Raw genomic sequence first — 21,244 nt, forward strand, 5'->3', positions numbered from 1 at the left:
AATCTAGTATTTTTTATAGAACTTAAGACTTCCATCTTTTTAGAAATTGCTTACTTCAACATTAAAGGACATTTTCACATGTATTCATTAGTAAAATAAAATAGTATCTCCCTAGGTAGGGTAAACAAGTCACAAATCCAGACCTTGAAGCCTAAAATGTGCATGCTTACAGGAAGACAACTATACCTGAAGCTGCTATTGAGTAGATAATTGCAGTTGTCTCTATGAATACCATAAGAAAGTATTCTTTTACAGATCTTGAGGCCAGAAGTTGGAAGTCAGTATCACTAGACCAGACTCAATATCATCAGTGTTGAGCTCATTCAGAGACTGTAGTGGAAATCCATTTCTTGTCTTCTCAGGCTTGTACTGGTTCCAGAATTCCCTGGCTTTTGGCTCCAGTCATCTCTTATCTTGATCCATGAACCAATACAAATGCAATGGAGATTTTGGAAATAATTTGGAAGTATTTCAATCTTGTACACTAAGAAGGATTTTGTGTACTACTTCTGTCTTTACCTTCAGACTACATTCACTAAATATTTATTTAGTGAACATCTGTCTTGGTGCCTTGTGTAACTATGTTGTAGTGTGAAGTGATTAGCTTAGTGAACATCTGTCTTGGTGCCTTGTCTAACTATGTTGTAGTGTGAAGTGATTAGCATTTCAAGTTTGTGGAGACTTTGATTCAGGAAGGAGAAATAGCATAGTTGAATATCTAAATTACTGTGGTTAGAAGAATAGCGTGGAAAAAACACACAAATTCACTGCAAAGTAATATATATTTTTTCTTCTATTGATTGTGTATCTATAATGACAATGCTGTCTCTGTATATCTCTAATGAATTTGGGACAAATATCAAAGTTCTGGTGAAAATGAAAAGGGTTTGTGTTTAGAAAAAATTCTATATACACTTGCATATACACACACATACATTTATATCCATTTAGTTATACAAAATGGTTTAAATTCAACATATCAGAAATAATGTGTGTGGATCAATGTTATCCTTCTCATAATGTTTTCCATCTTTCCCTTAGCTTCAATTATTTGAGCTCCATTTTTGCATATATACATTGAATATTATGACTGCATTTGCCTATTTTTTCTTGTTTACCCAATTTTCTCCATCTTTAAAAAAACCTATTTTAAGCACTCAAACATTACTTATTGTACAATAATTGCTAAGTTAATAAATGAAAACAATCTTTTATTTTGAAACAGAGAAAAATGCCAGATTTTACTTTAATTCTCCAGGCAAATTTATCTTTGGCTAAAAATCTGTTTAGATTTAATAATTTTTAAATTATTTAAAATTTATGTTACAATGGAAGTTTAATCACAAGGAGTTATCCATTTTTGTTATCATTATATAAATGTTGCTTTGTTTATATAATTATATTGACATTGCAAGTTCATACTGACAACTAAAAATAATGCCAGATAGATATGATGGTACACTCCTGAAGATCTCATCCCTTAGGAATCTGAAGCAGGAGCATCACAAAAATGAGGTCAGCGTGAGCTACATAGCAAGACCCAGGTCCAAAAACACAAGGAATAAGCCATCACTGTTGTTTCATAGTTATTCAGGAAACTGAGAGCTGAGGATATAGTTCAAAGCCACCCAGGCCAGAAAAGTTCATGAGCAAAACACTGGACTAGGATCACACTTCTGTGATAAGGCAAATGACAAGAACCAGAATGCAAGAACCAGAATGCAAGAACCAGAAACAAAAGGTAAACTAATCAAGTTACCACAAGGCACAAAAGGACCAAGAAAGCCAATGTTAAAACTTCATTCCTATCTTTCATAGCTGTTCTCTGTATTTCATTCATGGCAGCATCTAGTACTTCACCTTTGTCCTAACAAGGACACATTTCTTCTGGAGAGACCAAGGTTTTGAGTAATATGACTGCTATGTGGTTTATGATTATTTAACTTTTCATATTGCAATAGTTAATTTTGAGTCTAAGGGATGCCAGCACCTGTTAAAAATCACCCTGAATCATGACTGTTGAAAGTGAGGATTGATGTGATCTTTCCTCCAGCCTTCTTGTAACACTTTTCCTTGTGCTTGTTCTGGTTGGCCAGCCGTGTTCCTCCTGATACTTGTCTCGCCTTATCAAAATCTGAATTCACTGTCAAGTCTTAATGATACGTCAGTGAAGCTTTCTCAGATCTGTAGTAAAAATTGATGAGTTCATTCTCTTTGGTGCCAAAGATGTTGTTTATAATGTTTCTTTGGAATTTATCATGTGATACCTTGTGTTATAGTGACTTATGAATCTTTTCTGTTTCCTTGGCTATTTCACAAGCTTAGAAGGCAAAGACCCTATAATTCATTTTTATGCCCCTTCACTATCTAGCAGAGCTCTTTGCCCATTATTAAGTCAATAGTTTATGAGTGAATTAATCACTCAATATTAAGTGCCATACCATGACTTAGATTTAATCACAAACTCTAAGGTTAGCATTAATCACATTCAGATATTTAGTACCTAAATATAGTTTTCATTAACTATGCATGAGCAAATGTGAAGGAAACTTGTAAATAGTAAAGCTCTAACTGTGTTAATATTGTGAAATATGTTTCTAGTTATATACCAGTTTTATAGTTAATAAATATGCTAAATGGTCAGTTGTCAGAAAACACAGCACAAATTATGAATCTGAGAAAGAGTCATGCATCCTTTGGAACTGTTCATTCAACACTCAGAAGGTATTTTTAATGTAAACTTTGGGCTTATGTCAAGAACACATGTTAGCCAAATGCTAGGGGCTTGTACATGTCATCCTAGCTACTCAGGAGACTGAGATCTTAGGATCTTCTTTGTAAGCCAGCCTTGGAAGCAATATTTAGGAGGTTCTTACCTCCAACCAGCAAAAGCTGAAAGTAAAGTTGTGATTCTTTTTCTAGTGGTAAATACCAACCTTGAGCAGAAAAATCTGATGGAAACTGTACAATGTGTAGGCTTTGAGTTCAAACTTCACATCCCAATTAACCCACACTCTGCCCCCAATACACCACACAAAACTAAATGTTAATCTTGTTTGTTTTGTGTTTTTTTTTAACTTTTTATGTTTTTTAATGTATATATTTTTATTGTAAAAATCCTGTAGACAGGGGTTAGAGTTATATGAGTAAGGTAATGAGTACATTTCCTATCGAGCATTGTTACTCCTCCTTTGTTTTCCCCCCTACCATCCCTTCCCTCCCCACCTCCCCAACTCCTCCCTCCCCCACAAAGTTGTAAAGTTCGATTTCAACATTGTATCTTGTACATATCATTATTGTAGTGGGTCAACTTGTATTCTTATTTCAGCCTTTTGTTATTTGCCTTCCCCTCCCCAAATTAGAAAAATGTATATACAAGATGCAGGGCACTGGAATCAAATACAGTGAAAACAGGGGTTATACCATAAGGGAAGAAAATACAAGAGAAAAAAATCACATAGTACATTATAAGTGCATTACAAATAACAGCAACAAAAGATAAAACTTCTGTGTCCCTATCATATGTACATAGTTTTTTACCTTTTCGGCTTGTCCTAGACATATAATAGTTATTGCAGATAAGGGAAACCACGGACCTATGGGCATGGCTTACTTCATTTAATATAATGGATTTCCAAGATTTTCCATTTCCTAACAAATAGGGCAGTGTCATTATTTCTGATGGAGGCATAGAATTTAATTTTCTTGATCCATTCATCTACTGAGGAGTATCTGGGTTGGTTCCATATCTTAGCTATGGTGAATAATGCTGCAATAAACATAGTTGTGCTGGTAGCTTTAGTAGTATGGCCTCGATTGAACCCTACTGCACTGTTGATGGGAGTGTAAACTTGTTCAACCACTTTGGAAAGTAGTATGGAGGCTCCTCAAAACACTACTCATAGAGCTCCTCTATGACCCAGCAATCCCACTTTGGGGCATTTACCCAAATGATCACTAACAAGGCCATACTGAAGCTACCAGCACAACTACATTTTGTTTTACATTGAAGAGATAAATATATTAATGACTACCTTGAGATTTTCAGAAGTGAAAAATGGGTAAACCCTTCTTTCCTCATTAGAAAGTCAGTTTGTGATTTAGCAATCAGACCCACTGATATTTAGCATATTCATAAAAGATAGAGTTATAACAGAAATGTGTAGTTTTTTCCAAACTTAGGTTCCCATTTTTCATGGTAGAAATTGAAGTAATAATCACTGTTGATTAAAATGTATGAGTGTAGTGGCTTTGCCTTGAACATAAAACAGTTCAATAAATGATCAATGAATGAATAAACGATTGGATTTTATAAAATATAAGATTAATTGGTAGTGTTTCAAGATGCTGATATTAATTATACATATGGAAACTAATCAGATCTATAATTAGAGATCAACATCTAATTAATATGTTTAATTTCTTCAGTAAAGAATGTAGCAGGGCTGGGAAGTTGGCTCAGTGGTGGACCGCTTGCCTTACATGCCTGAGGCCCTGGGTTTGATTCCTCAGCACCACATAAGCAAAAAGAAAAAAGCCGGAAGTGGTGCTGTGGCTCAAGTGGTAGAGTGCTAGCCTTGAGCTGAAGAACTGAGGGACAGCGCTCAGGCCCAGAGTTCAGGCCCCAGGACCAGACCCCCCCCCCAAAAAAAATGTAGCAGTCTGTTTTCAGAAAGACTTTTCAAAAACAATGGTTTTATTAAGAAATTTATAATAGCATTTAAGTATTTGGATAGACTCCAAACAGCTTGATTCAAATATATATATATATATATATATATATATATATATGGAATATATATATGTATATATGACTACATTTAATTGATCTATATATCCCTACATTTGCTACTTTTAAGAATATTTAATATGTTCATAACTTAGGTAAATTTTATGTTCTCATTATATCATTAGTATTTTCACAGTTATCTAGCCATAATTAAATACAATATGACAAAAGAGATGGTTCAATAATAGTTAAGCCAAAAAGAAGAAAAAAGTAAAAGCAGCTGTCCACAAGTTCAAGATGTGACTCTAAACTTCATATGAGGAAAATGTTGCCAACTGAACTTAGAGATGAAGTTCTTTGTATTTCTGCTACACAAGAAGATAGGCATTTTAATGCCACAGAGGTAAAATGCAAAATGCATGAATTACATAACTTTGTGGTGCAAATAAGCAAAAGATAGTGCATCTCTATTGTCAAAACAATGTAATTTCCCACATCCATATAGAAATAAATTGAAATTGTATGCAAATGCTTCCTTTTAAGCATATAGATTGAGTACAAGGTTTACAATAACCCAAAGATTTGTTAAACATTTGGAAACTGGCTTCTATCCACTGACATATTAATTTAATTGATATGAATGTAAACTGAGCATCTTGTTTTAAATGATTGTCTATCTATACATCTGGATATATACCCATTACTGTCTGCTCAGACAAAGACAAAGGCTATTCCAACTAGTGTATTTTCTGTTTTTATTTGTTTCACTTGCTTATCTTCAACTTCACTTAAATTAGGCCTCATATAATACATCCTTTTTAATCTGGCTTTATTAGGTGATTATTATGAGAGCTCTGGGTATCAGTTTCTTTGTCTTTAAAATACAGTTTAGACTTAAACTAGGAGTCTGATTTCTAAGTTGATAAAATGGCAGATGAAATAATCTACTTTACAAACTTAGACTATTTATTAATCTGTCCCCAGATCCCCTAAAGAACTGCCTATGTATTATATATTTACTAAAATGTTGGCAATAATATCCTATTGACATTTTTCAGCAAATTACGTGGCATCTGATATGTTCATACATTCTCTTAAAGGTATATAAATTGCTACAAATATATTAGCATCAGGACTTCTTTGCAGAATATTAAAAATATCTAATCGTTTGGTTTTTCTTAGCATTAGACTATATTAATTATTAGGTATTTTATTTAATAGAGTTGAAATAAACAAAAGAATACTATGGATGGATATATTTAAACATCCAATTTGACAGCTTCTTATTTTCTTTCTTTTCTGTATTTCTTATTTTCTTTATTCCCTTATGTAATCTCACTTCCTAGTAGGAAAGTGAACTGTGGAGAAAGGAAAGGATTTCATAGGAATCTCAGCACTATATATTCCCTGGCAATTCAGCTACTGGTGTCAGAACATTAAGAGTGATTAGATGGTATCTGGTCCTTTTTGAGATTGATGATGCTTTTTTTTCCCAGTAGAATAATTTTAGTAGAACTCATTTCGAAAATAAGTCAATATAAAATCATTTTTCCCTCAAAGCAAACATATATACCTTGACATTTCTGAACAAGTAATATCTCATTGGATATTATCATTTAATTTTGCACACAGTGACATTTATGAAAGAATGTTTTTTATCTGTTTTAAGGGAAAAAATAAAAAGAACATACGTTTTATTTTCCAAATTGTTACTGGAATATTATCTCACTTATTAAGATACAAAGTGCTATCCAAAGTTATGCATACAGATTCAGTAACAAGCCAAACCAAAATAAACTAGTATAAGGAAAACCCTAGCTTGTCAAGTTTATCATTTTTTTCTACTGAGTAACATAGACCAGCATGAGCATTACACATGGCATGAGTACAACATGAGTCTGATCTCTGCTATTTCCTCTCTTGCTCTAAGTTCCTGAGTATCTTTCCAAATGTGAATATTTCTAATATTTCTACTTATTAATTGTGGTTATGAAAGTATACATTTTATTACAGCTATTATTTATCATTAGATTTAAATCTCATTGAAGAAATATTTTTTTCAATTTTGGTCAGTCGTGGGGCTTGAACTCTGGGCCTGGGCACTGTCTCTCAGCTCCTCAGCTCAAGGCCTAGTGCTCTCCACTTGAGCCATAGTGGCACTTCCGGTTCTCTGGTGATTAGTTGTAGATAAGAGTCTCACAGACTTTCCTTGCCTGGGCTGGCTTTGAACTGTGATCCTCTGATCTCAGCTTCCTGAGAAGCTAGGATTACACTGGATTGGAAGGATCAACATCATGAAAATGGGAGAGATTCACTTTTATAAAACTATTTTTACACTTAATGAATTGCCTGCCAACAGCTTTATCTGGTACTTGATGAAAATATGAATGCTATTCAATGCTAGAGAAAAAACTTAGCTGCGTTAGACTACTTGAGAGGCACTAACTCAATCCCTGGTGTACAAACACCTTTTAAAAAGACAGAAAAAAGTCCAATTCTACACATTTCATCCTCTATATTAACTTAAAAATTATTCTTTAGTTGTACAAAGGAGTTTCAGTTCTGTATGACCTTTTTTGAGGATGATGCATCTCGATCAGTGTCATCCTCAGTTTCCCCACTCTCCATTCCAAACTCACCCATCCCTTCAAGTTATCTATTTCTATTTTCACAAATGCACATTTTATATTATGATTTTATTCACTCACTATTCCTTTCTCCATTTGAAGGATAGATACTTGAATCTATTTTTTGTTATTGATTTCAAGACAGTTCGACCTTGTTTTGAAACTTAGCAGAGGACAACGAGGAGGCAACAATGCTTGATAAGAAATGTACTCGTTATCTTGTCCATGTAACTCCTCTGTATGGTATTCTCACAATAAAAAATATTAAAAAAAAGAAACTTAGCAGTGGAAACATTAATAGAGATATGTGTGTATGTGCTAGAGGGTTGCTTTTAATGCAATGTAAGAAGGCAGAAATAAATATAACCTTAAATTTCCTCTTAAAATTTTCCAAAGACCTAGAATTTTCTAGGTTCTTATACTCTTCTGAAATCGAATCCTGTGATCAATGTTGAGATCAAACACTGGCTTAATATAAAATCACTGTTTTGGAGTTTTATTTCTCACTTTAAATGGATACCAGCTGGTTGTTATATTGAAACTATGTACAAATTATCAACATTACTCATTTATTGTATGACAGACAATACATCTACTTCATCAGAGTAGTAGTACTCACAGTAAAAATAAAATACAACTTCTAAAATAAAGATTTGTTACAGTTTAGAAAGAAAATGTAGATCATTTCCTTCATATATCTTCCCTTGTCCATCATATCCAGCTTTGGGAACATGTAACAATTATTACCAGTTGAATTTCACTTATCTACATCTTAAAACATTCCAGGGCATATACAAGCAACAATTTCATCTCATATGGATATTTTCATGGAGAATAACTTGTAAAGCACAGAAATCTGGATTTATGTTAAGTAGGTGGGTCGCTACATTGCAAGAATGTCATTCTTGATCAGGCCTTTATGAATTGTTTCTAAGTACCAAACTGGACAATGAAAGCTTTATATCCACTCTGTAATTAGCCAGGATAATTCTAGTTAAAATCTGAGAAAGACCTCTAGAATGGCATGAATGTAAAGTATTCATTCTTTATCTTTCTTTCTGGCTTCATTCTTGCTCGTGTATTTATTTTAAACTAACCCTCTAAGTTGCCTTTTCGCTGCTTTTCATGTTGCAGATTGAAAATGTTGATGTCTGCCTAAGTTTTCTAGCAGCCAGAGGGGTAAATGTTCAAGGTCTATCTGCTGAAGGTAAGATAAACTATTATAGTTATGAATGGGCATCATTACTTATGAAGAATTGTTCATAATGAGAGAAATGTTAGATTGGAATATTAGCTTTCCAATAATAGAAATGTGATCATAATGGACATCAGTGTAAGCTTTATTTCCTGAAGTATTTTCTGTGTTTTGCAGAACTGTTCAGTATGCAACAGAATATATGTCATGTGGGTGAATCATTAGCATTTATGTGATACTAATGGTGCAGAATGCTTTTAGATTCTTAAATAGATGGAAAGATGATTATGTTAATGCTAGATAATCTGTGGGCATAATTATAGGTAAAAGAATATAATTCATGTTCAGTAGTATTTTACAATAATAATCTTACTATAATATAACCAAGTTAGTAATGGAAGTCAAAATATTGGAAGGTTGAAGCCAAATTTAAATTCTTAAAAATGAGAGGAACAGTATTAATAGTTTTTAAATCATGAAATGTTTGAAGGATCATGAAAGTTTTGGAGCATTATCACTAATGTCAAAACATAACAAAGCAGATATAGATGACATTTCTTTAGGTGTTCTTTTTTTCAGAGCTACTTTACCTTCATATATAAAGATGAGAAATTTTTCTAATCTTTACAACTTAAGACACAATATTCATAAAAAGTGAATGATGTTTCTGTTTCCTGCCCTTACCATCTGTCCTGGCCCAGATAACCTTTCCCTTCATCTTTCTATTGCTTGATCATTTTCAAGCAATTGGAATAAGGAATCATGTGACTCTGAAGTATAATAGACTTTGAAGTATAATAGACATGAAAAATAATTGTTTACTTTCCTTCATTTATCTTATTTTCCCTTATTTTTGGCTTCTTTTATATTCAAGAAATAGGTTGTATAATTAAACTGCACATTTAGTGGCCAAAAAGCAAAGATTTGGACCTACATGGTAGTTCTATTACCTAGAATAAAGTTTGTTTTCTGAGTGGTTAAACAGACGCTAGAAATGCTTCCATTGTTCATTTTGACTCTTCTTTCTCACATGATAACTTGAAGTCATATAAGCCTGCTGATTTTTGCTTCTTTATTAAAATATATGAATATTCAGAAATACTGGTCTAAATTAAATTAAATATGCCTATATATAAACATAAAATAAGTATACATAAACATAAAATTTAAAAAAAATCTATTTAAAGACAGTTATTCTAGTTTGTAGGGAAAAACTATGTTCTCATTGTGGGCTCATTGATCAGTACTATTATGGAAACAAAAGAAGGGAGGAAGGGAAAAGAGCAGCAGAGAGCTGTATCTTACTGGCTTATTGTCCTGTTTTGCTGTGTGACCTCATGGAGCATAAGAAGCCCTGCTAATTTGTGCTTCTAAATTCCAGAAGGGGATGTAGAACATTTAGTGTCTCTCTATCAATTTAGTGTGAAAAGATGGGATCTGGAATTTTACTGATTTTTTTTTAATACGTTCACTTGATAGGATGTTTTGTTGTGTGTTCCATTTGATACAGAAATAAGAAATGGAAACCTAAAAGCCATCCTAGGACTGTTTTTCAGCTTGTCCCGCTACAAGCAGCAACAGCATCATCAACACCAGTATTACCAGTCTCTGGTGGAGCTTCAGCAGCGTGTGACTCACACATCCCCACCATCAGAAGCCAGTCAGGCCAAAAGCCAGCAAGATATGCAGTCCAGGTAAGGAAGGGAAGTCGGGATGCATTGAAGAAGGTGATTAAAAAATAACTTCATGAGTCTGTTACACATGTGTATGCAGTTTTATTGCGTGATGGGATATAATGGACTATTGCCATTGTCAGATAGTTACCCTTTTTTTGGATTGGACATGTAACAATCCATAGTTCCAGAGGAGAAATACGTTTGTTGGTTGTTTTATAACAAATTATGTGAAATGTCTTTGGTGTAAGCAATGTGGCGTAGCTACTTCCATCTATTATTTTTGCTTTTTTTTTTGATATTTAAAATGTCTGAAAGAGTCCTGGACCCTGTTGTATAGTTGTCAATTGTTGATGGTTTTGAATGGTTAAAAATGTAAAGGTCTGTCAAAAATTTTATAAGAGCTTGTATCTGGAGATATGTGTGTGTGTGTGTGTGTGTGTGTGTGTACGCGTGTGTGTGTGTGTGTGTGTGCGTGTGTGTGTGTGTGTGTGTGTGTACATGAATGTCTGTTTAATTTACCTTGAGCTTTTGGAACATGTAAACACAGCCTGAGGTAAAGTGACCCCCAAACCATAGCACTTTATTTCCCCCTTTCTTTGAGGTGAGCTGCTGAAAAATAATACTATCTTTTCCCTCTTACCTTACTTTTTGCAGTCTTTCTGTGTGTGTGTTTCCTCACAATTTGAAACTGTAGAAGTATTCAAACATTCAAGAAGGGCCAAAAGATTAAAAAGTGGGAGACTTATTGTGGAAAATCTGGGTTGTATAAGGTGAGGGTGGGCTGGAAAAGTCTTAAGTCTGAAGGGCAATCCAGTAGCAAGGATCAGCTAGAACGACTGAATACAGGTAAAATATCACCTTTCAAGGAAGCCCCTGTTGGCTTTCAGGACTTTCCAAATTATTGAGTCTAACTCACCAAGATTATATAGGATAATCTTCTGTACTTTAAAATCAACTCTTGGTAGATTTAATTACATCTCCCAAATACCTTCAAGGCAATGCCTGGAATAACTAGAACTGTAATCTAGCTAATTTACATATTAAAATGATTATTAAACGAGATTCAAGTTAACAAGTTTTATGTAAACTGATAAAGTACTTCTGTATGATGGGTATTGGATAATTAACACTTGCAAGAAGAGATAAAATTAGACTCTTCATCATCGTAAATATTTCCATATACATATGTATGTACATATCACACAAATGCAAATATGTAACTTCACATTAGAAGCAATGCTTATAATCCAGTAATGCAGCTTGCTTTGAGTTTGTTCTCAGGGATAAATGGTATCAAAAAACATAAACTTTTAGAGCATTTTACAGTAGCTGAAAGTGTGCCTCAAATGGGAGAGCATGATTCAGAGCAGAAAAAGCCAGGAGAGAGCACAGGGTCCTGTGGGCAAGTCCCAGTACAAGTTAAAAAAATCTAAAACATTTTCATATGCTACTTACTGCTTGCTAGCATCTTTATTTTTGGGTTCAGAAATCCTTTCTTATTAATCTTTCAACCAGTTCTCATAAGAACCTGTTTTCTTTCTTCCTGTTAAGTAATATTTCTCTCTGTATACAATATAAATTCTATTCTTTTTTTTGGATCCGGTTGTGGGGCCTGAACTCTGGGCCTGGGCGCTGTCCCTCAGTTCTTCAGCTCAAGGTTAGTGCTCTACCACTTGAGCCACAGCACCACTTCCGGCTTTTTTCTTTTTGCTTATGTGGTGCTGAGGAATCAAACCCAGGGCCTCAGGCATGCAAGGAAAGTGCTCTACCACTGAGCCACCTTCCCAGCCCTCTATTCTTTTTTTGAAGGGTTTTACCAATCCCTGAATTACAAAACTGGTGAAAAATGTAAATTCATCCCAACTAGTACATATAAAATTCAAGGAATGAATTTATCATAATAGAGATATTTTTCTGTAAATTGTCTGACTCCCTGTGATGTCAGAGTAAAGTCACGATGAGAAAGAAAACATGTTGGTGAGACTTCTCTGGATTTGCTTAATAATAGAGGGGAAGAAAGCAGGAAACCTCATTCTATATTAATTCTTTTTATTTTGTATGTGAATAGCTAATATAAAGAGACCTAGAGTCTGAAAACTGCCAGAAATAACACTTCCTAGAGGTTAGTTAAAGCATCTGAGTAGAAAAGAGGCAACAATAGTAGCCAAAAAATAACATGAGTAAAATGATTTTGTATCAAACATGTTGACTGTGGAAGTAATAAGGAATACCATTTGTCATGATTTTTCTTCATTCTATTCCTATACCTGCTATGTGCAACTTCTTGTCTGGAATTTCTTGACAATTATGAGATTTTAGGGGCGATGTCTCTTTTATTCTTTCTAGATGTATATGGCTGCTATGAACTTCAGGCTATTTTCATACTTAAAGTATAATTCAAATGTAAAGTATGGACACCATTTTATGTCATTTTTGAAGACATGTTGTTTTTTATTGTAGGAATACTATTTCTTATTCTAGTACATAATGTAAAAAGGGATACTACAATTTTCTAACTCAGATCATTAATTTCCATTAATAAATGTCTTAGGCATTTAAGACATTTCTCTTATCTGCCTTTTCATCAGCTACATTTTGACAAGTAGAGTGCTGTTTGAAATGAAAGGAAGAGGAAAATTAAATTTTACTAAAACAGTACATTATTGATGCAGGATTATGGCACTGGCCCACAATGCCCAGTAAGTACATGCATAATACTCACAATAATATCTACTAATGTGTTAGTGGGAATATTACAAAATGATTTACTTTCATATGTAGTTATATACTAAGTTTTAGGATGCTAGTATATGGGGGGAAAGTATTAAATGGTTGTTTATAACTCTTCAAATATTTACCACTTAATTTTTGTTTAGGTTGAAAGATTTTCAACCTTTTATCAAATAGCTGAAGATAGTTATCAATGCACAACCAAGAGCTCACAAATCATGGAAATAAACACTTTAGGCTTTACAGAATGAAAACGTGTTCAAAGAAAGAAAAAGAATGTGAAAGTGCAGGTATAAAGTCACATTGGTGCTGGAAGAAGCAATGTTAGCAGTCATAATTTTTCTAAAGAGTTATCTGAGAATGTAGGAAAAGATCTCCAGAGATGGACATTTTCCTTTCTGCTTTTTATTTGTTTGGAGCAAATAAAAAGCATACCCACTTTCTGTGTGGCTGAACTTGCTACTACTGGACCCAAGTTAAATGGGCAAAATCCCTGGCTGCATGTTCTGAGCAACCATTCACTTTGAGGCCCCTTAGAAAGATTTCTGTGACCCCTACCACACACGTTGTTCCTGGAGCCCCTTTCCCATTGAGGATGTTTGCCTTCCAGGGTTCTTTTCCAGGAAACATCATTTCCTTCTGGGAGATTCACTCCAAAACTGGGACAGTTTACAGCTTTTTGGCCTGAGGTTATAAATCTTGAAAAATATATAAGGAAGTTTAATTTAGGATGACAGGAAGGCTCTGGTAATTTAAGCCTTAAGAACCTGGCTTCAATTAGTTGCTTGACTCAGTTCTATGTTGTGGCCTATACTGTGCTCTTTTTAAAGTCAGTGAATCAATTAAACTTTAAACAAGGAAAAAAGGGAAATTTATGAATCTTTAAAAAAAAAACATCCAAAACCAGAATTTCTTTCATTTCTAAAGAGATGTATTTTAATAGAAAGAATTTTTTATGGAGTTTGGAGATGAAAGGGAAGGGGTAGTGTAATATTAAAAGTCTGTGCATGAGCATGCAAATATCCACACACAGACACTTAACGTTTATTCTTTTATTCAATTATTTAAAGAGCTTGACATTCATATGTCTGTTGTTTTAAGTAAAGATGAATCTGCATATATATATGTATATGCATATATACATAGGTGTAGAAAATTGGTTTCAATCTTGCCTAATAATTCTCAATATAGTGACATTAGGGACTCTTAAGACTGATTTTCTCATCTCTAATGTTAGAATAGTGATAACGTCCTTATAAGGGTGTTGAGCAGACTATGTGAATAGAATTATCTTCAAAGTGATATAAATGCTTACTGCAACACTTAGAATGTAACAGTTAAACTATCTTTATTTTCATCTTTTTCTCTCCTACTTTAAGATCCTATCTCATCTATAGCAAATACATTAACTAAAGACACGATCGGCCTCATTGCTGTTCATTTAACTTATTTCATTTAACTTCCAAAATTTATTAAATATATGAAAATATTTTAAAGTAATAAAATTTCCATAACGAAAATTAACAATCTAATTCTGTATAACATTTCCATAACCAGGCTACTTAACAGGCTGATAACTCTTTAATTATTTTATGTATTTCCTTTACAAGGGACTCCCATAAAGCTAAATAAAGTATTTTTTCCACTGTTTTTCATCATTTTGATTGTTATCTTCTGATTTACAAGTCTTCTGTTTCATATCATTAATTTATCTAACACATATTTATTAAGCAGTCTTATAGGCAGTGATAATACTGCAGAGGGGAAAATAGATTTGTAAGTTTTTACTGTCTTCATGCTCCCCTGTTTATGATGAGGGACAAACAGTGATTAGCTGAAATTCAAAGCAGTGATTTAATAACTAATGTTAAAGAACAGTAATTTGGGTAAGATGAACTCAGATACATAAAAATCATATTTAATGAATTTAAATGGGAAACTGAGGAAGATTCTTACTGAGATAATGGGAGGCTTACTGGTTGGTAAGCATTGGTTAGAGTATGTTTTTTTTTAATGTAAGAACAAGTACTGAGACTTGGAGTTAGGAGCCTCTCATTTATTTCAAAAAGGAAAAATTCCAATTATGCTGTATCAGAGAAAAAATAAAACAGAAGATCAGGATATAATTCAGAAAAAGACCAGTAGGCTTTGACATGTTCTGTGAATATGGTGGACTTTTTGCTTTGACCCCTAATAATATAAGAAGGTATTGTGTGCAATGAGAAAGGATATAAATGCATCTGTTTGTTGTACTAAGAACAGAAAGTGTGGGGAAATAAAGGTGATAACAAAATGTTGAGGCGCAAAAAGTGGATTGCCACAGTGAAAGTAGAGAAAACAAAAAGGTTAATTCTGAGTGCACATCCCTTGCAACCCATTCCAGGAGACAAAAATTGGGATGGAATTGGTCAAATAAACTCCAGCATTGTTTGTATCAGTTGTTGGGAAAATGGTGTTTCTATTAACTAAAATGGAAAAAAGAATATAGGAGGAGTAGGTTTTACAAGGACACAGTAAGATCAACATATTAATTTTGAAATACCTCTGAGGTTAAGATGGGGAATGACAAGGGGAAAGTTTAAAGGATAGGTACAGTTTATAAATACAAATATGAGGGGACATAACATACAGAATTTTTTAAAAAATCCATAAGGCCACCACACATAATACAGTCAACCAAATCTGAGTAGGAAAAGACAGAAACAGGTGGACATGAAGAGAAGCAATTTGGTTCAAGAGCCTACCATGCTTAGAGTGAAACATAGCATAGCATGGTAGAAAATTTGAAAAGAATCAGATTGTAAAGAAGGAAATAAATCAGAACAAGCAAGAAAAGTAAATGTTCCAAGGAGGGAGAGACTTAACAAGTAGGAGTAATTATGTGTTGGCCTCACTGTGTTCCAGGCACCAGTCTAAATAGTTTATGCCCATGTACACAGCAATAGTGACACTGATTCCAATATTAATTTTTAGATAGGCTACCAAATATTCAGTGGTCATTTCAAATGCACACTTTCCCAAAGCCTAATTTAATGAATGCAGGAAATCTGGTTAAGGAGATTATGCTTGTTAACATCTTTACCATGAAATAATGGCAGATCAATAGGAAGAGTACTGACATATGACTCACAGATTTGTTTCAGGGTAGTTTGATGAGGACTATATCAATAGTTGTGGTAGTTGAGTATTTAATATAGATATGCTCTACTGCATCTATTCAGTAAAGAAAGAGGGTGAAATTATTTATAATGTATATACAATTAATTTATATATATGAATTTATATATAATTTATATGTTTATACATAATACATATAATTATAATTTTTATATATTAAGTATGTAATTTTTCATAAGGAATTTAAAAAGATATAAATGTAAGCAAATCCTTCCAGGAGTGTTTGTACTTTTTTAGGACCTTTATTGGGTATCTTTGTAAATTTATACAATAATTTATATATAATTATTTCTTCTATTAACTGTAGAATATCTTTTGGCTTAGAATTTTGCCAAAACGTGGGTGTAACAGTTTTTCTCCATCTGACAATATTATCCTTTGTCATCTGCATTTCTATTTTGTTTTTGTTTTTGTTTGTTGGTTTGGGGGCTTGAACTCTGGGCCTGGACTCTGTCCCTGTGCTCTTCTGCTCCAGGCAAGCGCTCTAGCTTGAGCGCCACTTCTGGTTTTCTAGTGATTTTTTTTTAATTGAAGCTCAGAGTCTCATGGACTTTTCTGCTCAGGCTGGCTTTGAACCATGATCCTCAGATCTCAGCCTCCTGAGTAGCTAGGATTACAGGTGTGAGCCACTGGCGACCAGCTGCATTTCTATTTTGTTATCATCAGTGTTCATGTTCTGTGTACATGAATAATTCTATGCTTTTAGAGTAGGTTGAAAAAACACACATATTATTAAAAGAAAAAAAAATAGGTTGATCCAGGCAACATAGCTCATGCTTGTAATTCTAGTAATCCTAGCTTACTAAGGAGGCTGAGATCTGAGGATCAAGGTTCAAAGTGGGTGCAGGTAGGAAAGTCCATGAGACTTACGTCTAATTCACCACCAGCAAACTGGAAGTGGCGCTGTGGCTCAAGTGGTAGACCGCTAGCCTTGAGGTGAAGAGCTTAGGGATAGTGCCCAGGCCCAGAGTTCAAGCCCCACGACGGACCAAAAAAAAAACAAAAAACAAAAAACAAAAATTTAAAAAAAAGATTAAACATACATCTTATAAAGTTATGCATAATCAAGCCATATCTGACAATTGACAGTTTTCCTTTTGAAAGCCTTTCTGAAAGACTAAAGAACCTTGATATTTGTTTGAATATAAGGATAAAATGGCCTATAACTTTGAATTTGAAGCTTATTTTATGATGCCTTGGGAAAATTGGTCCAAAGAAACTAAGGAATCTGCATATCAAGATGCATTTTCTAGGATTATTCATTTATAATAGTTTAAAATGCTTAGATGAGTTTTTGTTGTTGTTATGGCTGTTTTTCCCTATAAAATGGGTAACCACAGAATTATCACAAGGTTGATAGAAAAAAAAATTTTTTTGGATCTGGTCATGGGGCCTGAACTCTGGGTCTGGGTGCTGTCCCTCAGCTCTTCAGCTCAAGGCTACCTCTCTACCACTTGAGCCACAGCGCCACTTCTGGCTTTTTTTCTTTTTGCTTATGTGGTGCTGAGGAATCGAACCCAGGGCCTCAGGCATGCAAGGCAAGCGTTCTACCACTGAGCCACCTCCCCAGACCTAGAAAATTATTTTTTATATCCATTTCAGCTCATCAGGAATTTCTTAGTCTGGTTTTCCTCACTACAATTCTGTACTAATTTGGCACTTCTGTGTACATAGAGCAAGGATTCATTAACCTTCTTCTCTTTATTTTGCTTCTCCAAAATCTGTTGAAGTTGCTTATCCATTGTGTACTTTCTTTCATGTTATAAGCTTAAGACTGGGGCATACATCAAATCATAGAATTGCTGTCCAGCAAGTGTGAAGACCTGATTTCAAACCCCAGTACCACTACTACCAATTTTTTTTCTTTTTTCTATTTCTCTCACCATATCTCCCTTTCTGATTAGCCTCTCTGATTCAGAAGGTATAATTTTTATGATCAGCATTTATTCCTGCAGACAACCAAAGCTTACCATAAGTTTTCAGACCCAGCCACCCCTTAATATAAAACTCACTCTAATAATGACATGCTTCACAATAATTGGCAACTGCTTACTTAAATAAGCTTTTCCAAAAATCTTTACATACTTTACAGATATACATTTGCACAATTATTTTCAAATTGTGATAATCAAAGATGTTTTTGATTAACATAGCTTATTAATATGTTGTGGCTGACTACAAGGCTTTGTAAGTCTTTGCAAGTATTAAATAATCCAGTTTTTCACTAATCTGGGTGGTCTTTGCCTAAGAGAGTTTACATTTTTAGGTTAACAAAATATATTTGTCCATTTTTAGGGTTGATTTTCTCTTAATTTCATTGAAATAAACTTTTGTAATGGATATCTAAATGTACTTGAAATGTAATTTTATCCTGTGCTGAAAATTATAAATAGAAAAAGGTCCATAAAACAGTATAGTGTCTTAAGCTATATGTAAGTAAAAGCATTTTGAAAATCTAATTCATGATGTTATTGTGAGAGAAATGTGAACCTGTTTTTCTGAGCTCTTACTTATCTTGAAGCTTGGCATTCCTTTAATACAAGGCTTTGATGGTGGAATATCTTAAACAGGCATCTCCTTCTCTGGTTACTAGTTTAATATCTCACAAATACAGACCATGAAGGTGGCCTTATTAACTGTCTTAGCAATTTAAGATAAGACAGATTATAATATATTTCATATGGTAGTTCACTAATAAGTTACATTATCACAGTAACCTTTCTAAAATGCAATCGGGATGATATTTCAGCCACTTAGCTACTAAAAATGAAAACACATGGGGGAGAAAGCTAAATTTTAAGTCATATATGGATTAGCCAATAACCAATTTGTGAAAATTTTTATAAAACAGAAGTATAAGGACAATATATTTTGTGACACACTCTCAAGTGTATATAGTCGCAAAACAAATCATTTTTAAAGGAGCACAAGTGGCCTTGAAATACAATAAAAAGATAGGTTGGCTGAAATGCTTAAACACTTCGTGTTTCTTAGAGTTATTCACCTGTGACATAGTATTTTATAGCAGTTCTCAAGTCTCCATCAGGAGGAAAAAAAATCCTTACAATACAGAAAGAATCTAGCTTAAGGAAATCAGTAAATCTTAATTTTGAATATATAATTGATTTCTGCCCTAAGCAAGTATAACACATACAGTATAAAAATGTACTTTGCTCTATCTCAGTCTTTAAAATCTTTAATAACTATTCTGTACTTACATTTGGACCTTTGTACAAAAATCCTTAACGTAAGTCTTTTAAAAGTATATCATAAACGGAGGAGAAGAGAGTCTTGGTTTGAGGAAAGCTTGGGCAGAAAAGCTCCCAAGACCCTTTCTGAACCCACAGTTTGGCAGACTGGTAAGTACTTGTCAAAACAAGCTATTTGGAAGGCTGAGATTCTGGTACTCTTGCACTGAGAGAGACTCCTTTTCCAGAGAAAGGAATGTGAATATTGTGGCCTGTGCCTTTGCTGCCAGTGGGGACAAAAAAGTAGTCAGAGTGAGATTCTGTGATATTTTAGCAGCCTAGCAATCATTAAGCCCTGAGTACTACATATATATATACATATATATAGTGAACATATAATATATGCACACACAAATATACACATGTGTGCATATATTAGTAAACATAAATTAATATGTTACATATATTTATGTATGCAATATTTCATTTAATTTATTAAATATTTTGTTCTTGTATTTCTTTCAAAACTTTTATAGTAAATTTGAGTATAATTCTTGCCTTTTTAACATATTATTTTAAAATGTATAAAATTTGGAAATAAACTTGGGTGTGAAGCATCATGAACTGCTTTATATTTTCTCATTTATTTCTTTGTACCCTTTATTTTGTTAAATAGGATGCTATAGTGAAGCATAATTGTTTTATTGTTTTCCTCCTTTCTGTTTTTGAGGGGGAAGGGCAGATAATAGGGTTGATATTAGAGTCTCATGCAATTATTTCATCCTTTGTTAGTTTTTCCGATAGAACCTTGTACTAATTCTACTTTGGCTGCATAAAACTGTGATCCTCCTTTCTCTGCCTTCTGAGTAGCATGCATTACAGACATGAACTACCAAACCAGACTGTGATTTTTCCCTTTCTTTGCGTATAAAAAGTAAGAAATATCTAACTCCCCAGTAGAGGGACTTTCATTCTTACAAACAGTATTCTCCAAGAGTAAAGGTAAATAGAAAAGACAGAAACAAGGAAGATTATTTGACCACTTGGGAGAGGAAGTTCTGGTGATTGGTTCCTACTTTGTTTTGAATACCGAATGTGCTCCATAGTTAAATTGAAAACAACAACACAAAAAAGACTGCATATAGTTTTATCTTCTTCCCTTCCATGTTCTGGAAAGCTCCCCACCCCCAAAAAATCCCTTAGGGATCATCTTCTTTCCCAGAGAGGTGATCATTATTCTCTTTAGTTAAGCTCACAGTTTTGAGAGTCTCAGTGAGTCTCATAACAGGATCTTCAGAGGTTTGCTTCTGATATTTTCTCCCCTATCCACTATTTAAGTCTCATTTGACAATATGTCAGGATTAAAAACAGTATACAGTCTTCAACTCAGGTGTCTATAGACTCAATATGATCATAATTCCTATTTGGTTTATTTACCCCACTTGCCTCAGAGTTGTGTCTACAAGTTCCCTTGTGTCAATTTACTAATAAACTTCAGGTTCTTGTTCACCCTGTCCCTGACTTGTTACTAACTTATTCTAAATGGAAAACTCGGGAAATTATGTTACAAGCACATGGGGAAAATATTTTTCAAAAATCTAGATATAGTGGTAAAGAAAAAATGGTAAGAAAAGGGGAGGGAGCAATTGAAAACAAAGATTCTGAGTCCAGTCAAAAGAGTTATGCTAGATAGGTGGACATTTTAACCATGTAAGAGAATTGTTGAAAAAAATGATAGAAAAGAATATATGGAGGATTTACAATGTCTGTGAACTGTAGGTAGATAGTTATTTTAAGGCTGAAGTAATCATTTTTAGACAATTGTTAATAAATCCTACATCAAACCTGGTATATTGCCTAAGAAATTTTAAGTACTAGAGTACTAGAGGTAGTTGAACTTGAAGGTACAAATGTAAGATCTT

General features: G+C 33.7%; 1 protein-coding gene across 9 annotated transcripts in view; it reads left to right on the forward strand.

Annotated features, from left to right (window-relative positions):
- Nav3 (neuron navigator 3) overlaps positions 1 to 21,244 on the forward strand; it is a 660,839-nt gene that overhangs the window by 473,318 nt on the left and 166,277 nt on the right. For all 9 annotated transcript variants that reach the window (XM_069989107.1, XM_069989142.1, XM_069989115.1 and 6 more), the window contains 2 exons: positions 8,491 to 8,563; positions 10,062 to 10,245. In XM_069989107.1, the coding sequence (XP_069845208.1) occupies positions 8,491 to 8,563; positions 10,062 to 10,245 (257 nt within the window). The remainder of the gene's footprint in view (positions 1 to 8,490; positions 8,564 to 10,061; positions 10,246 to 21,244) is intronic.

The sequence above is a fragment of the Dipodomys merriami genome, unplaced genomic scaffold (genome assembly GCF_024711535.1).
Source record: "Dipodomys merriami isolate MVZ:Mamm:240054 unplaced genomic scaffold, mDipMer1.0.p SCAF_10, whole genome shotgun sequence".
Classification (NCBI taxonomy): domain Eukaryota; kingdom Metazoa; phylum Chordata; class Mammalia; order Rodentia; family Heteromyidae; genus Dipodomys; species Dipodomys merriami.